At 37.0% G+C, this 27,557-nt stretch overlaps 2 protein-coding genes across 2 annotated transcripts in view; both read right to left on the reverse strand.

Moving 5' to 3' along the window:
- The window catches only part of LOC139721250 (uncharacterized), a 54,426-nt gene that overhangs the window by 2,181 nt on the left and 24,688 nt on the right, over positions 1–27,557 (reverse strand). The gene's annotated exons all lie outside the window — the stretch shown is intronic.
- LOC139721225 (uncharacterized) lies at positions 4,143–7,681 on the reverse strand. The gene has a single exon (XM_071632549.1). It carries the CDS (start codon positions 7,418–7,420, stop codon positions 6,428–6,430), a length of 993 nt encoding a protein of 330 aa, XP_071488650.1. The 5' UTR covers positions 7,421–7,681; the 3' UTR covers positions 4,143–6,427.

Genomic DNA, 27,557 nt, shown 5'->3' on the forward strand with positions numbered 1-27,557 from the left:
GGAAGAACTCTGTAATGGGCATGTGTCAAGAAAAACGTAAAAGTTTCAAAAGAACGTGGAAGCAGTTGAATAAAAATGAGAAGAAACGGAGAAGGGATCGAGCTCCAACACAGAGAGAAAAGAATTGCCAGTGCATTCCTGTTATACCAAATTCCTCTGGAGGAGCTGTTTTTGTTTATTTTTTATTCATTGAAATGTCGTCATAAGTGAACAAAAATAATCTGCAGTATACAATCATTGTCTGATGAAAATAAGCAAAAATCCCCCATTAATCATGACATTGTGTTTTCCATACTCATCGATGAAAAGCAATATTAATTTGCAATTCTGTCTCATATGTTTTTTTTTTAAATTTTACATTTAAGAGACAGAGAGATCGTCAAGTTGTTTGTGCTTTTGTGCTTACTTTGAAAACACATGTTAAAAAAAGTGATTTAGTAATAGGTCTAAGGTCGCACTATGATACGTTTGCTCTTCCAAAGATTTGTTACTCCGAATGTCTGTTACTGCCTGGATTTATTATTCCAAAGGTTTGTTATCCTGAAAATGAAAAAAAAAAGGCTCGTAATTAATTCAGGAGGTTCCTTATTAAAAATGTTCTTATTCCGAAAGTTTGTTAATCTGAAAATTAAACATTAAGGTTCACTATTCTTAAGGTCCGTTCTTCTAAAAGTGGAATGAGCCTGATATTCGTTAAGGTGAAAACGATTATTATGAGGTTTTTTCATCTGGAGGCTTTGGTTGCTAATTTTTTTCCTCCACATTTTGATTAACGAACCTGATTCTCATGTTCCAACTAACAAATATTTCTATTAACTTTTCAGAGATTCCTATCATTTACCGAAAAAAAAGGTTCATGATTACACGAATCTTAATCAATTTTCGGATTGACAGAGTATGAATAACGAGCCCCTGAAATAATGTGCTACAAAATGTTTGTTATAACCATATTGTATAATATTTAACTCACAAACATCCATCCAAGTTATAAGGACTTACTATGTTTTGTTATGACGAAACTTTGGAGTATCGAACCTTATATAATTTATGACTAATACACAAATTCTCCTCAGTAACAGCGTGTAACACAAGGAGCAAACGCAGAGGGATTTCTTCTTCTACACACTAAAATGTAAAGTGTTTGCCCTCCGCCGATAAACTTCGTATTTCGATAACAGAGCATATTTCTTTTGTTTTTCTTTGTCAATTCTTTATCATATTTAGCTGTGACCGTGTTCGTTAAAAGCAAATTTTGCATTGTAGATTTAATACAACAAATTTAGGACCTGAATCTTTACTTTGTGATTACGAAATTTTGATAAATATATTCGTTCTCAGGGACGTACACTTTATCGTGATTGCATGGGAGCGTAAAATTTTTGAAATCAGTCAACTCTCAAAGCGATCTTCTTGCATATTTTTTTTTTTTTACTTGGGTCAATAAGCGAACTTCAGTTAAGACATCTAGAGTTATAATAAAGCATGTTGTCAAAAACATCATCCAATTTATTTGGATAATGTTAATGAAAGCAATGTGTGAGGAAAATAGTTGTTTTTCCCCCCAATTTTCAGAGATTACCGGTGACTTGCTTACAACTTGCTTACCATTTTATTTGATTCTTTTAACCTGAAGTGCAAATTTGCAAATGGTAGTCATTATAATTACCGAGTTCACTGATTTGCTTGATGGAACATACTAGCGACAAGGCGTAATGTTTCATCAGATGGACTACGTCACTGAGATTACACGTACGTTTGTACGTTCATCTACGCGAGATGGAAAAGCGTTTTCTTTGATTCCTCAGCAGGAAAAGATAAACAAGCTTTTATAATTGAGAATTTGTATTAATTACATAGGATTTTGCAGAGAAGTTTGTTCTTTTTTTTTTTTTTTTTTTTTACAAATTTATTTATTTCCTCTTCATTATACAACATAACATACAAAATCATATTACAAATCATGTTTTGTTTAACAAATTAACAACAACAACAACAACAACAGTAAAAGATGGGTATCAAACTCTTCAACAATTGAACAATATCCTAAAGATACAGTCAGCTCTCGTTACAATAAACTCCTTGGGCCCAGCGAAATCACCGTGATCTTGTCACTTTTGAAACCTTGCCGTATCCAGGGCGCAAATACCTCTGAATAGGAAAATTTTCAAACCCTGGGACCCCCAAAAAACTACCCCATCACGTCGGGGTTCTGCCATATGGATATTCTTTATCACGAGAGTCGACTGTATGTTCTTCTACAATGACCTAAAAAATATTTTCTACAGGGGACCATTTCTTATAATGAAAATTTAATTTGTTTGTTCGTTTTGCAATGTTGGATTCTATATATCGGATATTAACAATAAATGCTGTCAATCCATGAAATTTCACACCTGTATCTTTGCATCTCTGAATATATATGTACCTTTTGTATAACAATATTAAATGATTCAATAAACTCCTGTGGGGCCCTTTCCAGTCTTTGATGAATCCAAACATTACTCTAATTCTTGTACAATCCTCTAATTTGACATGAAAGATCGTACCAATTTCATCCACAAATTTTTGAAGTAATTCTTTGGCAGCTTTACAATCAAAAAACAGATGTACAGGGGTCTCAGCACATGACTTACAAAGTGTACACAACTCTGATTCTGATATTTTCATCTTAAACAATCTTTCATTTGTGTAAAGTATATTATGCGACAACTTGAACTGAAATTCTCTCAATTTTACTTCAATTGTACATGTAAATGGCAACATATATATTTGTGTCCAATCTTCTGGTTGAGTTCCATACTTGCCAGCAAAAACTGTTTCGCAAACAGGTCTTGATTTAATCTCTTTTAAAAATTCCTCATATATTGGTTTTGATTTCACATTTTGTAACTGTGAAATAATAAGATCCTTTTGTTTTTGAGCCACTTCTTCTTTCCAAAACATCTCCAATAGGAGTGTATTGAAGGAACATTTCGAGTATTTTTGAACAGAGTCTACAATTGCCATATACATCATATTATATTTGCTTGGCACTCCTTTCCTTAACCAAAATTCAAAATCAATGAGCCGTCCATCAATACTAAATATTTGATATATATAACATAAACCTGCTTCAAAAAACGGCCTGCAGAATATTGAGTGCTTATCAATCAAAATATTCTGGTTATTCCATACTGGTTGTTGTAGGATGTCTGCTTGGCTATTTTCATCACCAATAAAATCCTCATGTATGTTTGTCTTTAACCATATTTGTAGAATATTCTCATAGAATGGAGGGATACCCCTCTTATCAATAGTTTCAAGGGAATAATTACTTTGAAACACTAGAATTCCACCAAGCCTTTTTAAGAAATAATCTCCCAATAGCACCCATTGATGGTTACGATTTCCATAATATCTTTTAACCCACTTAACTAACTGCGTATCAATCATACATTGTAAATTGGGGAATTTGAGACCACCCTCAGCATATTGTGCATACATAGTTGACCTTGAAATCTTATCTGGGCCATTCCATAAAAATGAAAACATTAACTTCTCTACTTCTTTCACAAAATCTTGAGGAATTTCAATGTTTGACATCAAATAAATTATCTTAGACATAATAAATGTTTTCAAAATTTGAATTTTACCAATTAACGTTAAATTACGATTTTTCCAAATAAAAAATGTTCTCTTAATCTCACCCAATTGATCTTCAAAGTTTCTTCGGATTGCTTCTTTTTTGTCATATGAAAACCAGATTCCAAGAATTCTAAGACCATTGTCTGTCCACTTTATCATCTGTGGCTTTTCTTTCGATAGTCTATAATTTCCTATCCACATTCCTTCTGATTTGCTTCGGTTGAGGCAAAGGCCTGATATCTCAGAAAATTCTTGAAAGCTTTCTAGTAATACTGATAATGATTCTGTATCCTTACAAAAACATGTTATATCATCAGCGTAAGCTGTATATTTAATCTGTTTTCCGAGCATCTCCATTCCAATAATATTTGGATTATTTAACAATCTCATTAGATATATCTCGAGCCCTAATATGAATAAAAGGGGGGCAAGGGGGTCGCCTTGGCGAACACCCCTTCCAATTTCAAAATAACCAGTGGTAAAGCCATTTATCAATACACAGCTTTTTATACCTGCATGCAATGTTCTCACCCATTGTATCATTGACGGACCAAAATTAAGACATTCTAAACACTGTAATAAATACCTATGACTGAGTGAATCAAATGCTTTGGTAAGATCTAATGCTAACACAATTCCAGATACATTGTTGGCATCTGCATAAAACATTAAATCTGAAATCAGTCTTATACCTTCACCTATATATCTGCCTTTAATAAATGCTGTTTGCTGAGGATTTATCAAATTACCAATAATTTTGGACATACGTTTCGCTAAACATTTAGAAAGTATCTTTGCATCCACATTTATTAAAGTGATTGGTCGCCAATTGCCCAATAATCTCTTATCTTTATTGGATTTAGGAATCAATTTAATTATTCCTTGCCTCTGTGACACGGACATACTTCCTTTTTCAAAAGCATGATTAAATGATCCTATTAGTTCTTTAGAAATCAAAGGCCAAAATGTCTCATAAAATTCCACCGATAAGCCATCATTACCAGGTGTTTTATTTTTTGACATCCCAAGGAGGACTTCCCTTGCCTCTTCATGTGTTATCAGGCCTTCACAAGAGGCCTTTTCATCTTCCGTGAGGTGTTTTAAGCAGGAACTTTTTATGTAATCATAACTCACTTTGTCAGACACTGTATCCCTGTTTTCAAACTGTTTACCAAAAGATTTCATCACAAAATTTCGTATATGATGGGGATGTTCAATAAGTTCCTCACCTGTATCTAATACATCTATGTTTGTACTCTGTGCTTGTGTCTTTTCCAATGATAAAAAATATTTTGTACTCTTCTCTCCTTTCTCGTACCAGGTACATCTTGAACGTAATATGGCCCCCTCTGCTAAATAATTGTACATGCAGTTAAGTTCCTGTTCAATTTTCTCTTTCTTATCCCATTTTTGCTCATTCATTTCTGTCGGGTCCATGTCATTTATTATTTTCAATTCTTGTTCTAATTCTTTTCTTCTAATTTCTTTTATATTTTTCTTCCTTTTAGAAAATGTGATTGTAAATTCTCGTATTTTGAATTTTAACCAATCCCATAATTTTCCTTTATCATTTTTATCTTCCCATTCATTTACCCACATCTCATAATGTCCCTTTAAATTTTCAACATACTCAACATCACTAAGTAAACTGTTATTAAACTTCCAATAAGATGGGCCCACAGTGTACTCTTTAATTCTCAGATGTAAATTCACAAAATCATGATGTGACAAAACACAGGGGACCATATCACAATCTGTCACCATATTTTGTACAGACTCATGGATTAACCAGAAATCCAGTCTTGACTGAACACAAGGATTGGAGCGTCTCCAAGTAAATCGTCTTAATAACGGGTTCTTGTCTCTCCAGATATCTATTACATGATAAACGTTTTTAATATTTTCTATTATTTCACAAGAGTGCTTCCAAGTGGACTTCATATTACCGCCCTCTCGGTCCAATGCCAAATTTTGAATAAAATTAAAATCTCCCCCTATTAATATTGTCTGTTCAGCATCATAATATTCTTGTATAGTCAAGTCTACAGCTTTAAAAAAATGCATGTGGTCTTTTTCATTATTTGGTGCATATACATTACATATCATAAATTTTTTTCCATATACTTCCATTTTAACCAACAAAAATCTCCCGTTAGAATCTTTCACTGTCTCTATCAATTTTATATGTGGGGTTTTCCGAAATATGATACACACTCCCCTACTAGAGGAGGTTCCATGACTGAATACAATATCGGCTCTTAATTGGTTCTTCCATAAACTTTCATCCTTATCAGTCGAATGGGTTTCCTGTAATAAAATAATATCCTTTTTTAATTTGGATAAAAAACAAAAATATTTTTTCCTGGCTTTAAAGTCCCCTAGCCCATTAACATTATGGGTCATTAACTTCAGATCCTTATACATATTTCACAAGTAGGTAACCTTGTAAATTCTTATGACCCACCATGATCAAGACAAAACAGACAACAAAACATTGGCAATGAAAAAAACACACATACAATTTGCATGAAATCGAATAAAACATGATCACAAGGAATCCAAGTGCCCCTGGGCATCTTCACAGTTATTTTTTCCTCAGGTTGGCAAAAACAAATGATTTTCCTTATCACTTAATCACATGAATAGTGTATCTTGTCTTCGGAGATATCAACTGTTAATATACTGCTGGCATGACAGGGTGCCGACTGCTGAGCTATCGCAGTCGTGTCAAGAGTTTTTCAAAGTATTTCGTATTTTGTTAGACCATTGTCTACTGTGCAAAAGCAAACTGCCAATATCCATTCTATCTTGTGGTGTGCTGCTTGTACTCCACTTCTTTTCCGCTCTCAGTCTCCCTGTAAAACAATCGCGCCGGATATTTGAAGTACACCTTTCGCTTTGGGTCCTCCTCTTTCAGCTTTCGTTTCAGTGGCAGCAATTTCCTCCTGCTTTCTCGCACTTCTACCGGCAGCATCTCATCGACAAATATCTGGTGATCCTTTCCGTTGTGCTGAAAAGGGCTCTCCTTCAAATATCTGCGGGCACTGCTGATCACTGTTTGTCTGGTTGTGTATCTACTGAAAGCTACCACAACTGGGCGAGGAGGGCCGGGTTTTGGCCTGATGCGGCCTGTGCGATGAGCTCTTTCAATGCTCACTTCACCTTCCATTTGCATATTTGACTTGGCAAATTCTTTGATCAATTGCTCACACTTCCCAGCGTTTTCAGCACCTTCAGGAAACCCGTAAAACACAGCCGTATTCCTCATCTCTCTCGCAGTGAGGTCAACAAGACGCTCTCTCAATTTCATATTCTCCTTTTCTTGCTTGTTTACTTGGTCCTGTAACTGTTTGATATCAAAACGGCACGACTCTTGCTCCTCTTTCAAGTTACTGATTTCTTTCTCATTTGTTTCAATCTTACCAAGAGCTGTGTCCAACCTGGATGTGAGATTGGAGTTCATTTCGTCTATCTTGTGGATAAGGGCCGCGAGTAGTTCATCTGTGGTTGACTTCTCCCCGTCTACTCGTCGTTTTTTCTCAAGCGAGGAGCGTGGAGGTGATTCCGCCGACGCGCCCGGGCTGGTTCCCTCCATATCTCGGTGAAGTGGTTTCACTACCGTGTGCACTGCCGAGTCAGTTAAGCCGTGTGCATTATCACTGTCACTGTGTTCTTGCGTAGCCTTCTCCGTAGTAGCGTCGCTAAAATCCATCTTAGGGTCAAAATCCTCCTTTTCCTTGAAATAATGGGAGATTGTAACGACTCCTTGTTCTAAGCTCCTTTTTCTCGATGTCATTTTGACTTTTCAAACTGTAATAGGCGAAATGAGCTGCAATTTTATTTCCTCCTAATGCCTCCGTAACACTCAGGCACGTCCTAACCGCACAGCGCCATCTTGGATTCCGTTTCAGAAGTTTGTTCTTGACATGAAATCGTTGTTTGTTGTGAATAGAATGCATTTCCAACGCCAGAGAACTGCATTGTTCAGTATCTTGTTTGTTCCGAACGTCCATGAGCTATAATGCGAACCTCCGTGATGAAAACTAAGCTATGTTTGTTGGGTTATAGAGACTGCCTAATCTAAACCTAATCTTAAAAAAGCATCTTATTATTTAGGAGTAAGGATTAAAGTATGGGATAGTGAAATAAGAGGTCAAAATAAAATGCGCGTAAATGCGCGTAAATTGGAGGAAGTGTTTAGCGAAAGAGTAATATTTCTACAGAAATAACGAATTTGGTTAAATCATCCGTTGTCTACCATTATGTACAGGTTAAAAGTACAAGCTTATTATTGTGCCAACACATACACATATCCCTTAAGATACTTCGTTACGATTTTGAACTGAATCAGATTATTGGAAGCTATGTTAAATGGTATTCAAATGTATGTGCAGTATTATTCCTCACAGATGTTCGCTGCTCTGGACTTGGGAAACTTCCGCGGTGAATAAAAACTTGTTCCTTTCGGAAAATCCTAGTATAATTGGGTTCATATTAAAGCTTGAATTATACTCTTTCAGGTAAGATAAGTGATTTGGAGTAATGCCTACTTTTGAAATTTGGCTTTGTTTTGGCTCAATTGTACATCGTTCAAAATTCTGACCCATATATTTGTGTAACTGTCAATTGTGTTGTGATGGACCGGGTCCATTGCATTTCTTCCCTTATATTTACCTGCCTGTGGGCAGGTAGTCCCTACGATTGTTTATTACATGCTTTCATATGTGAAGGAAATCATGTTATCTCTCTCTCTCTCTCTCTCTCTCTCTATATATATATATATATACTAGCAGCACCCGTGGAAATCCACGGGTCTGAGGGCCTTTATTTCTTTTTTCTCATATACGATTTTGCACATTTTTATTGATAATAATAATAATAATAAGGTCTTATTTACCCAGGGTAGCCTCTTCAGTGTTGCCACTGCTCTACCAGAGGGCCCTGCTATCATTATTACCCTAGCGTTGCCAGGTACCCATTTATACACCTGGGTCGAGAGGGACATTGTGGGTAAAAACATCTTGTCCAAGGATGTAAGCACTGGGCGGGATTCGATCTCGCGGCCCTCCGTTCGTGAGTCGTGAGTCGTGAGTCGTGAGTCGTGAGTCGTGAGTCTTATCCACTATGCCACAGCGCCCCCATGATGAAATAAAAAGAAAAGTTTTCTCATTCCTTCGTTAAATGTGCTCTCTTCTACCAATGACCACCCTTCTCAGAAATTTAATATGACATTTGTGGTAGGTCCTACGTGCTCGGCGATCGGGTCCATTGGTTGAGATCATCCAGCCACTTGCTTTTATTATAGAACTTGAGTTTCGATGGGTTATCTGCACCCGTTGAAGTCCAACGGATGTCTTGTTGTTCCTCACCCACCCCACCCCCTCCCACACACACACACAGTGTATGCCTACATTTTCACCCCCGCAGAACAAAAAACAAAACAACAAACATTCAGGGAAAAATTACCAAAAACGCTTACGAAATTCCCGAAAGTTCTGCCCACAGATTCTTCCCGTCGAAACGGGGAGATACCCTTGACACTATGACTTTGATATTTATTACCCCCTGCTCTTGCCTCCATGCAGGCATCCAAGGGCATCAACAGCTGGTCTCAAAGCCTCCCATTTAAAAAAAAAATTCATATTTCTTTTCCCACGTTATGAGAGAAAAATGAAATATTTTCGTCTTCATTTGCTCCCTCCTATTTGTTTATATCACCAAAAACTTGGTTTGATAGATCACAGAACCATCCCTTTATCTGCTTCAGACTATGCATCACCATTATTATTATCATATTATCATTCTCATAATTGTTATCATTATTATCATTTTTATTATTGATATTTGGGGAGGGGGATCATAGTCATTAGGTTTTTTAAGTATTAGGCACCCGTGGGAATCCACAGGTCTCAGGACTTTGTATTTTCTTCTTTAATATTTCTTCACCCACGTTATGAGAGAAGAAATACACGAAGAATATTGTCGTCTTCATTTGCTCCCTCATTTCTGTTTTTATCATCAAAACTGGGTTTGATGGATCATAGAACCACACATTTATCTCATTGATACTGTTCATTGTTGTTATCATTATTATTATTATTACTATAACATTATTATTATTATTTAGGGGAGAGGAGATCGAGAGTAGAGTCATAATATAGGGATGAACCAAGGGAGGTGGAAATGTTAATTTGTTAAGAATTGTAAAAATCTGTTTCCCCCATTTTTCTGCTCTTAAAAAAGCTTTTCTGCAGAAAATCCTGTGCAAACTGTAAAAAACTACTTCACTGCACTAACATACATAATCTTGTGCTACTTCATAGACCCCCTAGTGTTTTTGTTGCTATTGTGCTGAGAAAAAATAGAATATTTTCGTCTTCATTTGCTCCCTCCTTTTACTTTTATCAAAAAAACTTGGTTTGATGATCATCAAAACTGGGTTTGATGGGTCAAAGAACCACCCATTTATCTCATTGATACTGTTCATTATTCATTGTTATAATTATTATTATTATAACATTATTATTATTTAGGGGAGAGGAGAGAGTAGAGTCATAATATAGGGATGAACCAAGGGAGGCGGAAATATTAATTTGTTAATAATTGTAAAAATCTGCTCCATTTTTCTGCTCTTGAAAAAAAGCTTTTCTGAAGAAAATCATGTGCAAACTGTAAAAAACTACTTCACTGCACTAACATATCTAATCTTGTGCTACTTCATAGACCACCTAGTGTTTTCGTTGCTATTGTGCTGAGAGAAAATGAAATGTTTTCGTCTTCACTTACTCCCTCCTTTTGCTTTTATCAAAAAAACTTGGTTTCAGACTGTACATTATTATTATCATTATTATTATTATTATTATTATTATTATCATCATTATTATCATTATTATTATTATTATTATTTATCATTTTTTTTTTTTTTTTGGGGGGGGGGGGGGAGTTAGTCATTAGGTTTAATAAGCATTAGGCACCCGTGGGAATCCATGGGTCTCAGGGCCTCAAATTTTTTTTTTCCTTTAATATTTCTTTTCCCATGTTATGGGAGAAAGAAAAGAATACTTTTGTCTTCATTTGCTCCCTCCTTTTTATTTTTATCACCAAAACTTGGTTTGATGGACCATAGAACCACCCATTTTATTTCCACTTGTAACTTAAAAAATAGGCGGTACCCGCCGTGGTAGGCAAAGCGAAGTTTTCCCCCACGTCCGCACATGTCTTATGAATATGTATGTTGACAGCAGCTGTGCAGTAAACGAATCGACAGCGGCACGATCGGCAAGGACAAAATCTAAGTGGATATTTAGCCGTCCTAAACAGTCTGAGTACAACGATACTCGACTTGAGAGTAAACTAAATGACGTACCCGAGGTGCATAGTATCCTGCAGTTGTGCAAAATACAATAAAATAACAGCATTCGTTGTTTTTGTTTTCATTTGGGCACGCCAATGGCGAACGTCACTGTACGTAAATGCCCTTGTATGACTGCGCCGTGTATTACCATATGAGAGTCCATATCACGCGCACGCTGATAGTGTTTCATGTAACCATCGTCAATACATACACAGGCGCAGGTCACACACTGGCATACCGTACCCGAGAGTACATTGTGTGCGTGCATGCATGTCCGCTGGAAGATGACAGAGATTTCGCTGCACCCCATCATCTTTACTATCCCCACTGTCTCTGCAAGCTGAAAGATGGACCATCGAGAAAGCAGGAGTCCAGCGCAGAATTCGGTGAATATAAAAACGCCCGGCTCTTTCGTCATGCACAAAAATGATTATGCATCTATCTAATTAATTTTTCTTTGTCATCCTTGACGTCGATATGGAGGCAGAGGGTGGATGAAACCCTCTTGAAAGGGATAGAAGAGATGCTCCCGCTGCTGACGGCAGCGGTCTCGGGGGCCCGGAGCCGACGGCTTGGGAGGAGATAGACAATCCAGCAACGCTGGAATAAAACAGGGAATACATGAGGCTGCGACAACAACAACTTCGCCTTTTACTGTAATAGATATATGAAATGTAGTAAAATAGTAATATGGACATTTATTTTTGTATCTGTAGTAGGTACTTCCTCATTTCTACAGGATTTTAAATTTACTTGAACTAAAGTGAAAACATAGTTCTGGTAAGGGTTTGAGAACCGATTTTGCACCATTTCATATTTGAAGTCTACCAAGAAGCTTACCTGGCTGACGCGATTTGCCAGGATGAGTTGTTTTGGAGTATTTTGAGATCAAAACTAAAAGTCGGTATACAGACTTTTCTGCCAGAAGGATCCAGGCTAACTCGGTCTCAGGGACAGCTCGGCCCCATATTAGACAATTTACACCCAGTTTGTGATCGCCACATTTTATACATAGGCGCATGTTCATTTTGCATGTGCGCCAAAGAGGTTCTTTGATGCGCACGTTGTATCAACTCTGTCTATAACTGCGACCAGCCAGAATGCGAAGCGCTCCCACAGTACAACATGGTACAATCTCCAGAGGGACAACTTGGCCCCCCCCCCCCATTAAAGCGAGGTCGCGTTGACCCTGATTCCGTGTTAGGCTAACCCGGCCTGTTCTGAGATTGCGACACCAGCAAACCCTTTTGGTTAATATTTTCATATATATTTTCATATATTAACGTAACGTAGAGAGCGCCCTGCGTGGTTGCCTCTTTTCTGTGCTCTGAGTTGTTTATGATTTTTGTGTTGTTCTGTAATATTATTTTTGTGTCACTGTGCCAACTGTATTGTATGTGCTTTGTGAATCTCCTGGACCATTTTTGTGTTAAGTAATTCGAGGATTTGGCTGAAAATCGGCTAACTGGATTTGGGGTTTGATATCGTTTGTATGGGAGCCACACTACAGCCTTCATATTCAAGTATGTGTTTATGCGTTCATTGGAGCCTAGAGCTGTTAAGCGCGTAGAAGTCATACGCGTTTGTGTTCATGCGCTCAACTGTTGTACTTGAATGAGCTGTAGCTTTTTAAAATTTTTATGTACGGTTTGCACAACGCAGTGATGATAATGATCAGTATAATGGAACGAATGAGGTATATGTTTGTTGTGAGTCTAATACTGACTCTTTTGCCATGTATGTATTGTTGTACAGCCACATGCACTTTTAGTAGGTCTATACTACCACCTGTGAAGAATGATAAGAACATGTCTAGTACCGGTATCAGAGTAAAAGGCTACTCAAAAGCATGCATTTTGAATTATAAGAATGCAAGCTCTACTTTTCACATGTCACTGCTTACCAGTGGAGATGTTGAAATCAACCCAGGTCCGTCATTTAGTGTGTCAGCTACTAAAGATCATGCTGTTGATAACAATACAAGACGTGCATATAGTATTTCGGACCTTTTACAGCTGAACCCTTACAATGTTTACTCCACTAAACCTTCTTGTAAGTGCCTTAGGATTAATGAAGTGACATGGCAACGAATAACAGCACTACAGATTAACAGAGTGAAAAAGACTCACAGAGGTAAAAGAGTAGTAAGACAAAATAGGGATCAAACTGTGAAGTTGTTACACGAAAGAAAATTTGTGAATTCTGATATTTCATGTATGAATTTGAAATTTGCTATGTTAAATGCCAGATCGCTGAAGAACAAAACAGCTGAATTTGTAGATTATATTCTTGATCATGAATTAGACATTGTTGCTATTTGTGAAACATGGCTTACGCCTAATGATGCTGCTCCGATTGGTCAATTGACACCACATGGCTTCACATTTGAGCACATTCCCAGAGTTGGCAAACGAGGAGGAGGAATAGCTGTGTTGTTTAAAAGTCAATTAGATGTCAGAATTGTAGATTCCCCAAATGTTACAACATTTGAAAAGATTCAGGTGACTCTGAATTATATGCAGAAATCGTTGCATTTCATCAATGTATATCATCCACCCAGTTCAGGGCAGTTTCAGATTTTCTTGGATGAGTTTTCTAATGTTCTCGATAGACAGCTTCTCTGCTCGTCTGACTTGTTGATTGCAGGTGATTTCAATATACCTGTGGACTCGTCAACTTTGAATTCGAAGTTGTTCTCTGAATTGTTGTCAGCCTTTAATATGATTCAACATATTAATGAGCCAACTCATAATCGAGGCCATGTATTAGATCTGCTTATAACTCATAAAGGTAACACTGTACAACTTTGTAATACCGGTGTTGTGGAAGGTATATCAGATCATTCAGCAATAATGTGTGAATTGAACCTTCCTAAATGTTGTATCAAAAAAACATTTGTTGTGACACGGAATTTGAAATCTGCAAACTCACAAGAATTTGTTGCTGATACTCATGTTAAGTCTCTTTTATCAGCTGAATCTCAAGCTAATAATGTTGATGATGAAGTGAATTTGTATAACACCTTACTCACTGCCACCCTTGATAAGTTGGCACCTGAGAAACGAATCAAGGTCACAATACACCCCAATACGGAATGGTATACCCCAGAAATAGCTCAAGCAAAACTGCTTCGTAGACAGTTAGAAAGGAAGTCAAGGTCCACAAAACTGGAGATTCACAAGCAGATGTATCATGCACAAAGGCGATGTGTAAATGCCTTGATTAAAGATGCTAAGTTACAATATCATTCAAAAAAGGTTACATTGTGGGAAAGATACAAAAAAGTTGTTCAAAGTTGCTAATGCTTTACTTTACCGAAAACAGCGATCTCCTTTGCCAGAACACCTCACTCATGGTGATCAAGTTGAGTTAGCCAATTGTTTTAATCAATATTTTATTGATAAAATTGTGGCAATCCAACAGAGTTTCCCAACTCATTGTGAACAGCCAAATGACATTGTATGTGAAGTCAAGTCAGAATTGAGTGAGTTTCAGTCTGTCACTGTTAATGAAATAGAAAATCTTATTAAGAACTCACCTAACAAATCATGTGAACTTGATCCAATCCCAACAGATTTGGTTAAGAAGTGTGGCAGAGTTTTAGCACCCGTTATCACAAGAATCATAAATGCTAGCCTGAGATTAGGTGTAGTTCCACAGGTGTGTAAAAAAGCAGTTATTCATCCAACTTTGAAAAAAGCAGGCTTAGATCAGGAGTGTCTAAAAAACTTACCGCCCAATTTCAAATTTACCTTATTTAAGTAAATTGCTTGAAAAGGTTGTTTTCTCACAACTGACAATGTATCTGCAAGATAATGAATTGCTTGATTCATTTCAATCTGCGTACAAGCCCGGTCATAGTGTAGAAACACTGTTAATCAACTTATCAGATATTGTGTTCAGAGAATTAGATAGTGGTAACATCACTGCTCTTATCATGCTTGATATGAGCTCAGCTTTTGACACAGTCGATCATGCTATTCTGATTGAACGATTGAGATATTTGGGCATCAAAGGAACTGTTCTTGATTGGTTTATATCCTACTTATGTGATCGATCTCATTATGTCAGAAATTGGTGATTCTACCTCTTGTAAAACTATGACAAAATTTGGTGTACCTCAAGGTTCTGTTGGAGGCCCACTGCTTTTTTCTCTGTATATGCAACCAATTAGTGAAGTATTTCGCAAGCATTGTATTAGTTATCATTGTTATGCGGATGATATGCAACTATATTTGTCTTTTAAACCCACTGTGTCTTCATTGTCATCCGCCATTGCAAAACTCGAAGCATGTTTGCAAGACCTGAAAATCTGGCTTACATCCAATGGCCTTAAACTAAATGATGATAAATCTGAGTTTCTGTTATTGGGATCAAAGCATATGATAAGCAAAGTTGATTATCAGTCATGTCATGTCAACATCGGTAGCACTTGCATTACTCCGTGGAAAACAGCCCTGTAATTTAGGTGTCATATTTGATCAGGAAATGTCATTTCGAAGTCATGTATTTCATATTCAGCGGAATGTTCGATATCAGTTGCGTAATTTAAGTTTCATATGGAAATATTTGTCTAAATCTGCAGCTGAGATACTTATTCATGCTTTGATTTCTTCTCGGTTGGATTTTTCGAATTCATTGTTGTGTAATCTTTCAAAAAAAGATGTCACAAAACTTCAACGGTTGCAAAATTCTGCTGCCCGATTGTTAACTTTTACTAATAAGTTTGATTCCATGTCACCAGTTCTCCGTTCCTTACATTGGTTACCTGTAGAAAAAAGGATTATTTTCAAGATTCTGTTATTAGTACATCATTCAGTTCATTCCTTTTCCCCAATATACATAAGTAATTCTGTTCAAAAATACAATCCAACACGAAGGCTACGTTCATCATCAGATGCATTCTTACTCAAAACACCCAGAGTAAAACATGGGTATGGTGATCATGCTTTTTCCGTTATGGGACCAAAATTATGGAATCAGTTACCTCTTCAGGCTTGATTACGTCATGACTGCGGCTTAGCAAGACGTGTGTCTCACGAGCTCTCGAGAATTCATACTTTTCACAGAAATTACTGCCTTCTAACTTGGATAAACGTCATATTATCCTCTCAAGTGTTACTGGGACATGAGTCAGTACCACTTAAGAACTCGCAAAGGAGGCAAAAAAGCAGCAAATTCGCCTAATTTTCCTGGTCAAAATATGGATGCAGTTGGTTCCACGCCACCAGTACCAGCAGGCGCCATGCACGTTGCTTCAGGCCCCGACCATGCCCCAGCAATCCCCGCCACGCCTGACACAGCATCAAGTCCTACAAGGGAGGCATGGGAGTCCTTCGTCACGCTCTCCCGACAGATGAATGGAAAGCTTGATTACGTCATAGCAGAGCTCGCTGCATTCAAGCAGGAATTGTCCGTAACCAAGCAAACTGTTGCGGAGCTTGAAAAAAGCATGGGGGACGCCTCTAGCAGAATTGATGATATGCAACGAAAGGACATTCCTGAAATTTCAAAGAAAGCGGATAAATACAAGGAGGAGCTGGAAAACAAGCTGTTGCTGTTTGAAGTTCATGACAGGAAGTTGAACCTCCTCATCTACGGAGCCCACCAAAAGCCCAACGAAAACCCGTATAACACCGCAGCTGAGGTGTTTGCGAAGCTTCTCGCTATTCCTATGGAAACCGCTGCTAGAATTCCTCTAGTCAACGCTCATCGTCTGCCTACAAGGTCTGGAGCTGCTACCCCTGAAACCAATGTTCGCGCAGGTGCTGGGAAACGTCCGGATCCTATCATCGTCCGATTCGCGTACATGATCGACAGAGATCGCGTACTTCGCGCATATGAGCATCCAACACAGTCCACACGGGACTCTGACGGCCCACCGGGCGAGCGGGAACCCGACCACGGTAAGCGAATCTCTATCCGTACCGATCTTCCAGCTTGCATGAAACGCGAAAGGGGAAGGCTTTCATCAATTGCTTACGATCTTCGAAAGAAGCAGCACCTCTCTACACGAATCAAGATAATTGGCACCAAAATAATTCTACAAATTCGCCCAAGATCGACTGGTAATGCCCCAAGCAGCTGGACTAATTGGTCGGATTCTCAGGCGTAAGCATTTCACTCATTTGATATTTCTAAATCACTTGATTAAAAGAATGCGATATTGTTAAAGTAACTATCAGAAGCATTGATCATTATTTCCATTCTCATGCATTTATTGACCTCTACTGCACACTGTTCCACTTATATATAAACTATATCATAGTCATAGACTCGTCAGTAAATCAATGACAAATGACAAGTACGAACCCAATAATTTACTGCATGTGTTTAATATTCTATTACGTATCGTTATCATATTTGAACTTCAACCCACTCAAAAGTATGGGGCAAGTGTGGGGTATATGCCTGACAACATGTTAGGATTTTTTGTGTCATTTATATTCTACTTTCAATTGGCCAAGCTCCTCGGCATTTGCTCATATTCGCTGAGCAGTGGAATTTTCCAGTGTATAGGAATACGTGTTGAATGAATGCCGAAAAAATACCCTTGAAAATCTACGTGTTTATAATATGAATGACCCTGTACTGCATATGTTATCTTATTATTTATCGCTATCATATTTGAACTTCAACCCATTTAAAAGTATGGGGCAAGTGTGGGGTATATGCTTGACGTTAATGATTTCATGTTAGTATTTTTTGTGTTATTTATATTCCACTTTCAATTGGCCTAGCTCCTAGGCATTCTGTTCATCCTCGCTGGGCAATGGAATTTTCTAGTGTAGTGGGGATTCATATTGAATGAAGGCAAAAAAAAAATACCCGTGAAAATCAATCATGTCTATATGAATGATCCGATACTGCATGTGTTATCCCATTACTTATCGCTATTACTCTAACTTCAACCCATTCAAAAGTCGGGGCCAAACCTGGGGCCTATGCCTGACAATCATGATATCATGTTGGTATTTTTGTGTGTGTGTGTGTCCTTTAAACTCCACTTTCAACTGGCATATATAGTCCCTGGGCATTTTGCTCATCCACGTGTGTGTGTCCTTTAAACTCCACTTTCAATTGGCCTATATAGTCCCTGGGCATTTTGCTCATCCACGCTGGGCAGATGAATTTTTTAGTCTAGTAGGGATTCATGTTGCATGAATGCCGTAAAAATACCCTAGAATATCAGTCTTGCTTTTATATGCTATACTGCATGTGTTATCGTTTATTACTTTTCGCTATCATACTGGAATTTCAACCCATCCAAAAGTCTGGAGCAAGCCTGGGGTATATGCCTGAAGATAATGATATCATGTTAGTATTTTGTGTCATAAATGTTCCACTTTCAATTGGCCTAGCCCCTAGGCATCTCACTCATCCTCGCAGGGCAGTGGAATTTTCCAGCAAGTCCAGTGTATAGTAGGGATATACATGCTGAATGAATGCCGAACAAAAACAAAAAAAAAACCCTCGAAAATCTATTGTGTTTCTATGAATGACCCTATACTGCTTGTGTTACCCTAGTACTTATCTCTATCATATTGGAACTCCAACCCATTCAAAAGTCTAGGGAAAGCCTGTGGTAAATGCCTAATTACAATCATCATGTTAGTATTTCCTGTGTCATCTTATATTCTGCTTTCAATTGGCCAAGCCCCTTGGCAATTGCTCATCCTCGCTGGGCAGTGGAATTTTTCCAGTGTAGTAGCGATTCGTGTTGAATGAAAGCCGAAAAAATACCCTTGAAAATCCACCGTGTTTACAATATGAATGACCCTACACTGCATGTATTATTCTATTACTTATCGCTGTCATATTGGATCTTCAACCCATCCAAAAGTATGGGGCAAGTGTGGGGTATATGCCTGACAATTGCCATGTCAGTATTTTTGTGTGTCACATATTATGTTCAACTTTAAATTGGCCTAGCCCCTAGACATTTTGCTCATCCTCGCTATAGACAGCGGAATTTTCCAGTGTAGTACTAGTAGGGATACGACTTGAATGAATGTCAAAAAAAAAAAAGAAACCTTGAAAATCCATCGTGTTTATATGAATGACCCTATATTGCATGTGTCTTCCTATTACTGATCGCAATGTCGGAACCTCAACCCATCCAAAAGTTCGGCACAAGCCTGGGGTATATGCCTGACAATTGTCATGTTAGTATTTTTGTGTCATTTATATTCCTATTTCAATTGGCCTAGCCCCCTGGCATTTTGCTCATTCACGCTGGGCAATAGAATTTTCCAGTGTAGAGATAAGGATTCGTATTTAATGAATAAAAAAAAAATACCCTTGAAAATCCATGTGTTTGTAATATGAATGACCCTATACTTCATGTGTTATCCTATAGATTAGTAACTGATCGCTACTATTATTGGAACTTCAACCCATCCCAAAGTATGGGGCAAGAGTGGGGTATATGCCTGACGATAATGATATCATGTTAGAATTTTTGTGTCACAAATGTTTCACTTTCAATTGGCCTAGCCCCTAGGCATCTCGCTCATCCTCGTAGGGCAATGGAATTGTCCAGTGTAGTTACGATACGTCTTGAATGGATGCCGAAAAAAAATACCCTTGAAAATCCATCCTGTTTATATGAATGACCCTATACTGTATGTGTTATCCTATGGCTTAACGCTATCATACTGGAACTTCAACCATCCAAAACAATGGGGCCAAGCCTGGGGTATTTGCCTAACAATACGGATGTCAAAGGGCCCTAGTAGTATTTTTGTGTCATTTATGCCCTACTTTCAATTGGCCTAGCCCCTAGGCATATTACTTTTTTAAAGCGCTCTCTAATGATGCCCACCTTATGCTGTAGCTTTGATCACCCTTTTTCTTCTTTCAAACACTTTAAAAATAATTGCTGTTCAGGGCCTTACCTGCCAGGGATCTAGTCTCACAAAATAATTTTGACCAGAGACCGGTGAACCAGCCCCTCAACTCACTAAGAATAAGACTTTTCTTCTTTTTTAGTTGAGAATATTGTCCCTTTTCCAGTTTTGTTCTCACGGTACGTTTACATGGTATCTCATTAATTAATATACAATTATTGTATACGATCAAGTACAGTATACAATATTTAGGCATTTGAGTGTAATGGATTGTTTTAAATTATAATGATTAGCCAAATTTATAACTTTGCCTTTTCTATTTTTCTTTTGATGACGATAACAAATATGAACATAGTAAAAAGTGACAGAAAATTGTATATTCTCTTTTGATCAAGTTAACTTCATATATAATAGTGTTAGCAATTCATTGACACATGATCCAAGTTGGTTATGATGTTTATGAACGTTGAATATTTTATTTTATTTTGAATTATTTGGACGAATATGAGTATTCATGAATCTACGCTGGTGGTTTATCAAAGTAGACCTATTCCATAATATGACTATTATGATTCTATATGTAAACCAGTATAAATCTTAGCGTATCGGCATGTATTGTCAGTACGTATGCCAGTGTTGTCAATACGAGCATACATAATGCATATACAGAATATGTGTTAACGTATACGGTACTTTAGTGCTTTTGCATTCTTCGCAGCTGATCACTAAGATTCAGAGCGTTATGTAACAGCAACAGTGTGAAGCTCTATGTTTTGTATAAGTGTAATTTTAAGATCAGCTGTTGCCTGTGATTTTGGTCAGGGTACTTGGCTCCGTTCATGCTACCGATTTTATTCGGTGTAGTTTAATGGCATTACGGATTCCAACAGCTCTCTTTGCGACCAATTATTTTCAGAATGTTGAGCTGTCTCGTATGTAAATTAATGTATTCTCCATTTGTTTTTAAACATTGCTCTGTTTTCCCTTAAGGGATTTTTATCATTGATTTGTTATTTTGGTGGTGAGCCAATCCCTAAGTATTTGTCGTCCCCTCGTCTCTTTGCTGGTTGCTGATATTGTTTTTTTTTTTCTCGTTCGAAATACGCTCGTTACAAGCATATGATTACATTGTACGTCTATGTAATTCAAAAATCATACGTCATATGGTAATTTCTGTGAAATTCCACACAAATTTATAACACACGAGGGATCTCGTGAGCCAAACTTGTTTATTAGCATGTACCCTGTTAAGTCTGACATAGTTCGGATTCTCTATATTTGTTGTTGTTATTATTTCGGAAGCCCACTGAGTCCTTCGATGCATCTTTGTCCGCTCGTTGTATGTGTTCCATGTTTGTCTTCTTCAACGTTACTGTGTTTTCTTGTCTCCCTTCTCTTTTCTGTTTTCCGTTCTACTCCGCAGCGTTACTCTGCTAGTTCTGATTCTGACGCCGTTCATATTTCCAATGGCTGAGAACATGAATGCGCCGTTTCATTCCGTTTCAAATGATGACTTCTTTGAACTATTTAGACATATGTCAGAAACTGATACATTGAATGGGACAGATAGTGCACGAATTACCCATATGATAGTCTTGTTGTTGATAATTTGAATTCATCCACAAATGAATTGCCTCATGATTTCAGTCCTGACTTAACTCAGAATGTTTTGTGTAATTATATCACTGTGAATCACTGTAAAGACATGTATAATAATTTTCCTAAAGACACCTTTTCTTTGTTGCATTTGAACATAAGGAGCATAAACAAACATTTTGAGGACTTAAAATTTCTGCTGGAATCTGATACAAATCAACCATTTTCAGTTATGGGATTATGTGAAACCTGGTTAACTTCTAATTCTGGAAATTCTTTTGCAATAGATGGGTATAACATGTTTTTCAATAACAGGCCAGATAATAGGAGTGGTGGAGGTGTAGCGTTGTATGTATCACATACTTTTGAATGTACTGTTCTTGATGATATTTCTAGAATGGATAGTTTTGTTGAATCTCTTTTTATTGAAATTTGTATTCCAGGAAATAGAAATATCGTTGTCGGCATATTGCACAGACCACCAAATTCAAGCTTCAAAGATTTTTGTATTTATCTTTCAGATTTGACACAATCCCCGGTTTTTCAAAATAAGGACTGTTTTTTACTTGGTGACTTTAATATTGACCTGTTGAAATTGGACAATGATAATATCTCAAGCGAGTTTCTTCAAACATGTTTGTCTTCTTCCTTTCTTCCGCTTATTTCAAAACCCACACGTGTTACAGATCACTCTGCTACCTTATTGACAACTTCTTTTGTAATGTTTTACCCCTCCCAGATTCTTTTATAATTCTGTCAGATATGACTGATCATTTTCCAATTATGACTCACTTTCCTCTTAAGACAATAGCTAATATTGTCAAACCTTCTATATTTCCCTTATTTAGTCGCAGAGTGTCGCCTGAAAAGCTTGCTAGTCTGGACGCGGCCCTGGATAATACTGACTGGTCGAGAGTTTTAGAAAGTGATGATATTAATTTGTCTTTTAACCATTTTACGGAAATTTTTAATCACCATTCGGATGAAATACAGTCAACCTCGCGTAAGTCGACATAATCGGGACTGAGCAAAACACGTCGACTTACGCGTAAGTCGACATTTTGTCGACTTATAAATGAACATTAATTTCCCCTGCACAGAGTAAGATTTGGATCACGATGCGGATCGCTACCCATATCTTACTCCTTTTGCCGCCAAAACATGCCTACTGACATGAGCAACAATAATGTTTTAGTTCATGCATAAATCTTGCGCGGGTTAGTAACGACAACGCACAATTCCCAAATCTCTAGAGGGATTTTGAGAGAGCGGGATCGGAAACCTAGGCCCGTTTCTAGACACTTAACGTATTAAACTTGATTTGAAATATCAAAGGCAAATTCCCAAAATTGCATTAAACTTTGCGATTTAAATTCAAGTGCGTTGCTGGGAAGATATGCGTGTGATTTCGCATGATTCTGTTGAGATTATTTTTCAGTGCCGACTGAGTTGAAATATGTATGATTTTCCTTCCCCAAGTCGCCATATTTGTCTGCTTAAATTTGTATTGCCATACTCTGAAAATGAATTGTTCTCGCGCTCCAATTCGCAACATTACCGCTCTGTACGGCGCGGGCCTGTCTGAAATAAAAAGAAGAAGAAAAGTTTGTTCACCCGAAAACGACATCTTTCGGACTATAACCTTCGTAAAAACAAACCTCTTACCATTGTCGGACTAATCTAAATTTGGACTGAGATTTTAAAACTTCGGCATAGCGAACTTTAACAATAATTCGTTATCATTTTTTTCATTGACATTTTGTGAAGCAGCATGCGTTTCGGTAGTTTGAAACGTGTAAATGTTGCGATGTCTTTCCCCTGCAAGTGCAGACTAAGTTCGGTCACGGCGAAAGTTCCGTTACGAACATGACGAAATAAAAAATAATGCGAGCCTTTTCTACAATAATGCACTTCCGTACATTCTTATGCGTTTAAACGCAGTTTCTAGTTTCGGACAAGAACCGCAAGTCTTTTCTGCAACGCTCTTGCGTTTTAGAAATAGCGTTGCTTGTGATTTGACGGACTTGCATTTGATTTTTAGAGTTGCGTTTAAACGCAATTGAGTTTAAAATTTCACACAATTTCTAGTTTTGTGTTATAATCAAACGCAAGTCTTTTCAGCGTTCCGTGTGATTTGATGGACTTGTATTTGATTTTCAGAATTGCGTTTGATTTTTAATTTTGCTTACGATAAGTCTTTTAAACAATAACACACTTCCGTAGATGTTTAGAGATGCGTTTAAACGTAATTTCTTATAGTTTCGTACAAAAACCGCAAGTCTTCTCTGCAACGCTCTTACGTTTGAATACAGCGTTACGTGATTTGATGGACTTGCATTTGATTTTTAGAGTTGCGTTTAAACGCAATTGAGTTAAAAAAAAGTTACCTACAATTTTCTAGTATCGTGTGATTATCAAACGCAAGTCTTTTAGCGTTCCGTGTGATTTGATGGATTTCCATTTGATTTTTAGAGTTGCATTTAATTTGTAATATTGTTTACGAAATAAAAAATAATGCAAGTCTTTTAAACAATAACACACTTCCGTAGATGTTTAGAGATGCGTTTAAACACAGTTTCTTATAATAGTTTCGTACAAAAACTGCAAGTCTTCTCTGCAACGCACTTGCGTTTAAATACAGCGTGACGTGTGATATGATGGACTTGCATTTGATTTTTAGAGTTGCGTTTAAACACAGTTGAGTTTTTAAAAAAAACAAGTTCCCTACAATTCTAGTTTCGTAGGATTATCAAAAGCAAGTCTTTCAGCGTTCCGTGCGATTTGATGGACTTGCATTTGATTTTTAGTGTTACGTTTAAACGCAATTGAGTTTAAGTTTCCTACAATTTTCTAGTTCGTGTGATTATCAAACGCAAGTCTTTTCAGTGTGCCATGTGATTTGATGAACTTGCATTTGATTTTCAGAGTTGCGTTTCATTCTTAATTTTGCTTACGAAATGAAAAAAGTAATGCAAGTCTTTTCAACAATAACGCACTTCCGTAGATGTATAGAGATTTATTTAAACGCAGTTTCTAGTTTCGTACAAAAACCGCAAGTCTTCTCTGCAACACTCTTGCGTTTGAATACATCGTTGCGTGTGATTAGATGGACTTGCATTTGATTTTTAGAGTTGCATTTAAACGCAATTGAGTTTCAGGTTCGTAACAATTATTTTCTAGTTTCATATGATTATCAAACGCAAGTCTTTTCAGCAACGCACTTGCGTTTAAATGCAAAAGTTGCGTGTGATTTGATACACCTGCATTTGATTTTTTGAGTTGCATTATTAGTTGCATTGTAATAAATCTTTTTAGAAAGGGCCCTGGTTTTAATACCGCTTTGGAATAATCAACTTTATATAGAATATTCGGATTTACAAAAACACCTATTTCATGTTCGGATAAATGAATACCTACTGGGACATATAAGTGTACAAAATTTGTGCGTTTTGAGAAAAACGAGAGGGAGAAAAGGGTAAAGTGAACTGTCTTGGGTACTACATGTAATTCTCCAGTGTAAATGAGTGTACAGTCCTTTCTATATTCTGGCATACAAGACAATGGACGCATGGCGCGAACGCTACCCGCGACGTACACTAGCGAATTACCGAGTAGAAACGCAGCGAATCGGAGCGGGAAAACAATTCTTTTTCAGAGAATGGCGATAAGATTTTGAGCGAAAAATTATGTCGACCTTAGACGAGGGAATTAACACGTATTTCAGCTCAGTTGGCACTGAAAAATCAGGTCGACTTACGCGAGTTGTCGACTTATAAATGTCGACTAAGACGAGGAAATTTTCAAGGAATAACAAAGGCAAAAATCGGGACTTTTTTATTGTGTCGACTTAAGCGAGTTGTCGACTTATGCGATGTCGACTTAGGCGAGGTCTACTGTAATTCCAAAACAAAAGAATAAATCAGATTACAAAAAGACACCCAGATTACCGTGGATCTCAAAATCAATTCTCCGTTCTATCAACAGGAAAAATCTATTATACTATAAATACAAAATGGAAAGGAATGAATTATCTAAGAATAAATATACATCTTATAAAAATACTTTAACAATGATTCTACAATTTGAAAAGAAAAGATATTATTCAAATTTATTATTGAAATATAAGTTTGATATAAAAAGTACTTGGAAGGGTTTAAAACAGGCCATGAATGTTGCAAGTAAAAATTCAGATATTGATAACATTAAGATGAGTGACGAAATAATTCATGATTCTGTTCAGATTGCAAATGCTTTTAATTCCTTCTTTTCAGAAATTGGTGAAACAATTGCTCAAAATATTCCTGCTACTCAGAACCATTTCACTGAATTCTTAGGACAGTTTAATCCCAACTCTATATTTTTTACTCCTACTAATAGATATGAAATAATTGACATGGCATTTTCTTTAAAGAATAAACGAAGTTCTGGTTATGATGAGATTGATAATGTTATTTTAAAAGGTGTTATATCTTCGATCGCTGATCCTCTTGCTCATATATTTAATTTGTCAATATCCCAGGGCGTATTCCCTGAAAAAATGAAACTGGCAAAAGTAATTCCAATATTCAAAAAAGGCGATAAACTTGATACCAGTAATTATCGTCCAATTTCATTATTATCTTCTTTGTCTAAAGTTCTGGAAAAACTTATTTATAAGAGAATGACTAATTTTCTGAAACAAAATAAAATATTTTCAAATTCTCAGTTTGGTTTTCGTGAGAAGCACAGTACCAGTCATGCTCTCTTAAGTTTTGTTGAACGAGTGGCTCGTGCAATTGATGACCACTCTCATTTGATTAGCATTTTCTTGGACTTCTCCAAGGCCTTCGATACAATTATTCATGATATATTGCTTTACAAGTTATCACATTATGGAATACGTGGGAAGGCCTTGGAGTGGTTCAAGAGTTATTTATCCAATAGAAGACAGTTTGTTACAATCAAAAATGATAACTCGGTGATTAGAGAAGTTAAATGTGGGGTTCCTCAGGGAAGTCTGTTAGGGCCATTGTTATTCATTATTTATATCAATGATTTTTGTCAAGTATCTGAAGCTCTTTCTTTCATTCATTTTGCTGACGATACTAATGTATTTCTAGTTCATAGCGATATTGATGTTCTTGTACGAAAAGTTAATAGCGAGTTGAAGAAAGTAACAAATTGGGTCAGAGCTATTAAGCTCTCTTTGAATGTTCAGAAAACGAAATATATGCTTTTTAGTAATACTGTTGGCACTTTAAGTACTGACATAGTTTTGGATGACACTTCTTTGGAAAGAATTTCACATTTTAAATTCCTTGGGGTTATTTTAGATGAGAAACTTTCTTGGAAATTGCATATCGATTATATTTGTAATATAATTTCACGTAATATAGGAGTTATTAATAGACTAAAATTGTGTTTACCTAAAAAATCACTACTTATGTTATACTCCTCATTGATATTGCCTTACCTTAATTATGGACTTTTAGTCTGGGGCAACACGCACCAAAATCTGTTGGATAGAGTGTTCCTTTTGCAAAAGAAAGCTCTTCGTGTCATTTGTTATTCTCCCATACGTTCTCATACAGATGCACTGTTTGCCCCTAATAAATTGTTAAAATCTAGAGATTTGTTTTTATTCAGTTTAGGTCAATTTATGTATATGTACAACAATAACCTTCTTCCTGATGTTTTCCATTCCATGTTCCTAAAAAATCAGTCATTTCATGAATATCCAACTCGACGCTCTAACGAATATCATTTACCTCTTTTCCGTACGATTTTAGCAAAGAACACATTTGTTTACACTGGCCCGAGCTATTGGAATTCCATGCATCCTGATATTAACTAGAAATATCACTTAAGGTGATTAATACCCCCGCCCCGTGACGACAGTCTTACCCAAGGAATGATCTTTCCTTGATCTTCTGCCATTTAAATGCCGTTACCATGGCAACGCAGCTTCCGACACGTCCGAAAAATATGTCTTGCACATCTTCCCACTATGACTATTGTGTGTGCCACATTTCATACGCTTTTGTCAAAAACTGAGGAAGTAGTTCAATCCACAAGATCTTTCCTTGATCTTCCACCATTAATATGCCGTTACCATGGCAACGCAGCTTCCGACATGTCCAAAAAATATGTCTTGC

Source organism: Diadema antillarum, unplaced genomic scaffold (genome assembly GCF_040938485.1).
Source record: "Diadema antillarum isolate AM-2024a unplaced genomic scaffold, OU_Dant_1.0 scf00000140, whole genome shotgun sequence".
Taxonomy (NCBI): domain Eukaryota; kingdom Metazoa; phylum Echinodermata; class Echinoidea; order Diadematoida; family Diadematidae; genus Diadema; species Diadema antillarum.

Coding starts and splice junctions, on each gene's coding strand:
- LOC139721225 (XM_071632549.1), bottom strand. CDS start 7,420: ATGACATCGAGAAAAAGGAGCTTAGAACAAGGAGTCGTTACAATCTCC.